The sequence below is a fragment of the Salvelinus namaycush genome, chromosome 11 (assembly GCF_016432855.1).
Source record: "Salvelinus namaycush isolate Seneca chromosome 11, SaNama_1.0, whole genome shotgun sequence".
Lineage (NCBI taxonomy): Eukaryota > Metazoa > Chordata > Actinopteri > Salmoniformes > Salmonidae > Salvelinus > Salvelinus namaycush.
Window position 1 is genome coordinate 31,402,858 of NC_052317.1, and position 7,001 is coordinate 31,409,858.

The 7,001-nt window shown below is 41.8% G+C and overlaps 1 protein-coding gene across 1 annotated transcript; it reads right to left on the minus strand.

Moving 5' to 3' along the window:
• Window positions 1–4,012: 4,012 nt before the first annotated feature.
• LOC120055345 (zona pellucida sperm-binding protein 3-like) lies at window positions 4,013–4,994 on the minus strand. Its single transcript, XM_039003216.1, has 5 exons — window positions 4,877–4,994; window positions 4,630–4,807; window positions 4,340–4,548; window positions 4,186–4,272; window positions 4,013–4,108 (listed from the first exon to the last, which is right to left on the minus strand). Exons 1-5 carry the CDS (start codon window positions 4,992–4,994, stop codon window positions 4,056–4,058), a joined length of 645 nt encoding a protein of 214 aa, XP_038859144.1. The 3' UTR covers window positions 4,013–4,055.
• Window positions 4,995–7,001: the final 2,007 nt, after the last annotated feature.

A 7,001-nucleotide genomic window follows, 5' to 3' on the forward strand; every position in this document is an offset into this window, starting at 1 on the left:
CTTACAAAAACAAGGACATTTGTAAGTGACTCCAAACTTTTGAATGGTAGTGTACATCAGACTGCAATGAGCCCTGCCTCCATATCCATTCTAACAGACTATTCAGCAGCTTACTCAGGACAACTTTGGAAATAAGCATTTTGATGAATGATTTTGTTTTTCCTTTGTGATCAATTACACACCTTGATGTTTTTTGTACCTCAAATTAAATCAGATTTAATTCAATAGTCTGCAATACAGACATTTCTGTGCTTTTATATTCTACATTTACAAGGAGTGTAACAGATGAAATATAAGGTTAAATCTGGTTGTGAAGATAATGCAGCAGCCACAGGAATCCTTAGAAACAGATAGACATGTCAACAGTACTCATTAGGACACAGTGTGATTCAAACTTGCTTAATATTAGCACCACGTGCAGTGTTCCTAAAATAGTTGCGTAGATAAAGTATCCCAACACCCTGCTTTATGCGTGACTAGCTGCTATGACTCATAGTGATTAATGACACATCGTGACTCAAGCTCCTCTGTACTTTAGAGGGAGAGGACTTGCTTAATCAATGTTTCTCACCTCAACCCTCAGCCCCTGAACTGTTGTTCCACCAAACCTGTTCTTCCCATTGTTATCTAGTGCCTAAAAGGTATCAGTTGAAAATGTGTTATTGCGTGATCAATTTGCCAAAGATATGTGTGTACCAATCTGCTATGTAGTTACATCTCCCATGTTGGCGATTGTGACTTGAACATGGTGATTCGTTGTGATTCTTTCTTCAGTTCAGAGGCTGAATTTCTCCTTGCAGTTCTGTGGTCATTGAGCACTGAGTATATTATGTTATTGACACAGTGAGACCAGCAGAGGGCTCTCAACTGTAAACTAATGGTCTGCATCATCCCTTCCTCAGGATGAACTTGAGCTCAAGGGGAGAATCTGAATTGCATTTCCTTGATTCATCGCATCCTCTAATTCCCTCCTTCTCAAAACCCATTGGATGAGAAGGTCAGAGGTCCCTAAATATCTGACCTCATACAATGGGTTTTTAGGAGGAGGTGAGGACAGGAGCAATCAAGGAAATGCAATTCAGATTCTCCCAAAGTATAAATTGCCCTTCCATCTCAATGAGGGCAACCATAGAGATGGATAGAGTTCACTACTTAGAAATAACCCGTTTTTACATGAACATTGCCATTGCCCGGGCAACCATTATTTTGAAGTAGTCAACAATTATACTTGTGAGCAAACATTCCATAACTGCAGGTGGCAGTAAATCACCAACCTTGGCTTTATACCTGTTCAAACAACACATTCCAGGTGGCAGTATGCACCCTTTCAGTTTGTTTATCAACTCATAGAAGTAGAACATTGACTACTTCAAAATGGAGACAGCCTCAATGGCACTGCCCGTGCTCTCACAGGCACCATACTGGTACAGATACAAAGATGAGTCATCTAAGTCTATGGTTGCGCTTATAACCACATACTTTATTCAGGACAATTGAGAAGGCACTGTATGATCAAGATGAATAGAATGACTGTCTGTTCCTGGAACTCTGTGTCAGCAGTGTCAAAGGATGTATGTGTGACTGTACGCCAAGTTTTCGGGTTCGTGCTTGCAGTGTGCGTATAAGTTTACGAGTGTACACTAGATATGTTCCTGTGTGTGTCAGTATAGCACATTGGTGAAGTGTGTCTTTCATAGTGTAGGAAGTGAAGTGTGTCTTTCATAGTGTTGTAGGAGGTGAAGTGTGTTCGAATGGAAGCATGTGTGAGGGGGAGGCCTAATGCCCCATCAGAGGTGATACTGTCGGTCTACAGTCTGTCTTGTCCGTTACGCAGACCCAGCGCTGACAAACACTAGCAGGATATGGGACGAAGCAAGCAATAGGTCCCCTTCTCCCACTCCTCCAACCCCTTCACCACTCCTTATCTATTATTTTTTATCCCCCATACAGTGTGCCCTCCTACCTAGCCCCATCCCCATCCACTTCACGTATTTCAGAACTTCCTACCCATGTCTCCCTCTGGTTTCATATACCCTCCGCCTCCCACACTATAGCAGGCTGATAAACATGTCTGCGTTGGTGTTTTGTCTTAGCCTCCAAAGGGTGTAGCATGACTGAGAAGGCTACAAAGAGGGCACAGCTTCAGCGACAGCTGGCCAGCCCACTCAAAACAGGGCTGCCAGATTAGCTATTCATTGCTCTATCTATATGAATGTCAACCGTATGCATCATCTCTCATGGCTTCGCGTTTAAAGCAAATTAGCAGTGGCGGAAAAAGTACCCAATTGTCATACTTGAGTAAAAGTATAGATACCTTAATAGAAAGTAACAAGTAAAAGTCACCCAGTAAAAGTCAAACTATTTGGTTCTAAATATACTTTTGTATCAAAAGTATAAATAATTTCAAATGCCTTATATTAAGCAAAGCAGACTGCACCATTTTCTTGGTTTTACGGATATCCAGGGGCACACTCCAAAACTCAGACACCGTTTATCAAAAATGCATGTGTTTAGTAAGTCCGGCAGGCCAGAGGCAGTAGGGTGACCAGGGATGTTCTCTTGATTAGTGTGTGAATGGACCATTTCTCTGTCCTGTTAAGCATTACTCATGTAACAAGTACTTCTGCATGTCATGGAAAATGTAGGGAGTAAAAATAACATTATTTTCTTTAGGAATCTAGTGAAGTAAGAGTTTCCCAAAATATAAATAGTGAAGATTAAACTACTTAAATACTTTAAAAGTATTTCACACCACTGCAAATTAGTATCCAGTCTTGATTTTCTGTAATAATTTAAGAAACCAGTATTTTTCAGACCAATTAGAGTTTAATAGCAAAAGAACTTAACCAGACAGACAAGTTCAGGTCATCGGCTACCCCCCAGACCAAATACTAATCTACAATAACCAGCGCCATCACAGAGGAATTATTTACCCAATCACATTTGTCAGGCAAAAAGTAAATCCATCACTAATGGATCTAATGCAATCAACCATGACTAGACCTCTACTAATCCCACTGAAATGTTAAACATTACCTGTCAGGCATTAAATGTCTACTTTGCTTGTTAAATGTGTGCATTGTCTAAATGTAATATCTTTACTTCTGTGTTCAGGCTGCAACTAGCTTCTACCCCAAGCCATAAGACTGCTGAACAGTTCATGAAATGGCTACACTATTTACACAGACTCCTTCACACATGCTGCGTAGGAAATCAAGATACATCTAACTTTTATCCCTACACCTTGTACCTGTATATAGTGATTTTATTGCGGTAACATTTCCTTCAACTCCGCATTGTTGGGAAAAGGGCTTGTAAGCAAGCACTTCACAGTAAAAGCCACACCTACTGTAGCCATCAAGTGACGGATATTTTGATCTGATCTCCGGGGTAGACAACAGTAAATCTCCCTTCATTTAGTATGATACATACGTGTTAGTTTGTGGATGTCCAGCCCCGTCATACAAAACTTTAAGAATTTGCAATATGCATGATATTACGAATTCCAACATTAGCTACATGGCTAATGCTGACAAGGTAGCTAACATTAGCTTAGCAGTTGGGTTAAGGTTAGCTAACATGTTAAGTAGTTGCAAAGTAGCCGTGATAATTTCCAAACATTTGGGTTGCTAGACAGTTGAGTTACACGTACCCATCCACCCTCCTTTTGCCTCAAGTAACCTTCATTCTTATGCAACCACTGAGTGTATGGATTCATGTTTACTATGACACATCTGATTTATGAGGCTGCTGCATTGAGCCACAGGAAGATAAGCCAATGGGCAGCCTAATAATTCTCCACATCCAATGTTAAGTTCCAAAGATGTGAGCATCTAGTCAATACAGAAAATTGGGGCTAAGTCAGTAAGGTTGCTATATTTAGACACGAGTAATCCACTATATACATTTCTCAAATCTGAATGGGTGATAATGCTACGCCTTCCAGAATTAGGCCCAGCAGACATTGAAGGTTAAATTTGAAATAAATCCAGTCAGGCATGAAAATGGCATTTTATGAGTTTATTTCCCCAAAAACAGTTGTTAAAATAGTAATATTACTCTTGAACAATTATGGGGCCCAGGGTAGCTTCACCTTCCCATCGCAAATCTGAGGAGAGTAGACACACATTACCAGTGATGAGCTAAAACAGTGTAATATGATAAAGCTCTGGCTTTAACACCTACCTGAATCACTGTCCAGATCTCCAGCCTTCCTCGCAGCACAGCTGGAGTCACAGCAGCCACACATCTGGTCAACCCCACCTGCAGCTAAAGATAAATATGGAATTTAGTTTATGCAGCATGTCATAAAGGTAATATACCCACAACTCAGTTTATACATACCCATCTGTGAAAGAGCAGGCCTTGTTCTCAGCATCAATGGGGGACGAGGCTGCAGTCGCTTTCAGATGACATGTTATGTAGAGCTGTTGGGAATCATTCTCTGGTTGGAACCTGAAGGACTCCAGCTGAAACTGGATCTTGTCATCCTGGGATCTGGACAGGAACTGGGAGCTGGAGCCGGTCAACTTGGCATCAACCAGACACCTGAGACCAAGGGTCAACGTTAGACTTCAGGGGTTACATTTAAGGTAATATAAGAGGAGTCAAACTGACAACTAAACTCACCCATGGTCCTCAATGAAAGAATATCTAGGGACAGTGTGAACATCAGGCGCCAAGGTGGCGACACAGCGGTCCACAAAGACACGGAGGGGAACGTGGTGGTACGGCATGACCGAGGCTTCCATGTTGATGATGTCACCTAGACGGTAATGGTTGGAGGGCCTCTCAAACTGCCAGTCAGCTGGAAAGACGAGTGGCATGTCAGTGGGGGTTTACACAAAGGAAGAGGCTTCCAGTCAGGTCTACCTACCAGTCATTAACCTCAGGGAGAAGTAGAGGAGTTCCTCTGCCACCATGTTGGAAGTGTAGGGGATCCAGGTCGGCTTCAGGTATTTGCTGCTCACATCGTGATTCCTAGAAACAAACATGGAATATGGTATTACTCAAACCTCAGAATGATATGGGTTGTCAAAGTGAAGAACGCAACAATAGTTACCTCAAGTAGTGGCACTCAATATCAAATCAAATGTATTTATATAGCCCTTCTTACATCAGCTGATATCTCAAAGTGCTGTACAGAAACCCAGCGTAAAACCCCAAACAGCAAGCAATGCAGGTGTAGAAGCACGGTGGCTAGGAAAAACTCCCTAGAAAGGCCAAAACCTAGGAAGAAACCTAGAGAGGAACTAGGCTATGAGGGGTGGCCAGTCCTCTTCTGGCTGTGCCGGGTGGAGATTATAACAGAACATGGCCAAGATGTTCAAATGTTCATAAATGACCAGCATGGTCAAATAATAATAATCACAGTAGTTGTCAAGGGTGCAACAAGTCAGAACCTCAGGAGTAAATGTCAGTTGGCTTTTCATAGCCGATCATTGAGAGTATCTCTACCGCTCCTGCTGTCTCTAGAGAGTTGAAAACAGCAGGTCTGGGACAGGTAGCACGTCCAGTGAACAGGTCAGGGTTCCATAGCCGCAGGCAGAACAGTTGAAACTGGAGCAGCAGCACGGCCAGGTGGACTGGGGACAGCAACGAGTCAGCATGCCAGGTTTGACTCTCAGAAGCCAGTGCAAGAAGAGCCCTCCTCAATAAAGCCCCAGGTGTACTTGATTTTGTCTGCAGGACAACATTTGATTTGATTTGAAACCTGGCTGGGACTTCATCGTGCAGAAACCCTGATCTCGGATAAAACCGTCTGGAGTCCCAAGCATCACCAACAACACAGCCAAAAGCCACAACCAACAGAAGCCCTGCAAATGAGTGCCTGAAACCCATCAGTGGGAATACATCTTTGTTTTTCTTCTGCAGTTTGTCAAACCATTTTATAACCCCTTCAGCAATCAGCTTGATTCTGGCCCAAACCTGACTAACCAAACAGGTGCTGAGGAATGTGAGGTTGAATGTCATTTAGCTACCATTGGCCACCTTCCTGCAGACAAAATCAAGTACACCTGGGGCTTTATTGAGGAGGGCTCAACTTTAGAGTATTGATAGAAATGTATTATGTAGAACAGACATGTCTACATAGTATAAAGAATTATGTGAATTACATATATTGTATTTCTATCAGAGACATTTTAAGTTGCATATGGGTTGCAATTGCAACCTACTGAACCCTCAACTTATTCAGTGGGTACAGGGCAGAACAATCTATAGCCCTGCTCCACTTCAAATACTTGTATGTATCAGTCCCAGTAATATATAAACTCAGAAAAAAAGAAACGTCCTTTCTTCAGGACCCTTTCAAAAATAATTCGTACAAATCCAAATAACTTCACAGATCTGTTTCCCATGCTTGTTCAATGAACCATAAACAATTAATGAACATGCACCTGTGGAACGGTCATTAAGACTAACAGCTTACAGACTAGAGGTTGACCGATTAAATCGGCATAATTAGAGCCGATTTCAAGTTTAAATAACAAAATCGGTAATTTGCATTTTTGGACGCCGATTACATTGCACTCCACGAGGAGACTGGTAAGTTGCTAGCTAGCATTAAACTTATCTTATAAAAAACAATCAATCTTAAATCACTAGTTAACTACACATGGTTGATGATATTACTAGTTTAACTAGCTTGTCCTGCGTTGCAAATAATCAATGCGATGCCTGTTAAATTAGCATCGAATCACAGCCTACTTCGCCAAACGGGTGACGATTTGTGCATTCGTGAAAATAAGCACTGTCGTTGCACCATTGTACCTAACCATAAACATCAATGCCTTTCTTAAAATCAATACAAGTATGTATTTTTTAAACCTGCATATTTAGTTAAAAGAAATTCATGTTAGCAGGGAAATTGTATCACTTGTCTTGCGTTCCGTGCAAGCAGAGTCAGGGTATATGCAGCAGTTTGGGCCGCCTGGCTCGTTGCGAACTGTGTGAAGACCATTTCTTCCAAACAAAGACCATAATTAACTTGCCAGAATTGT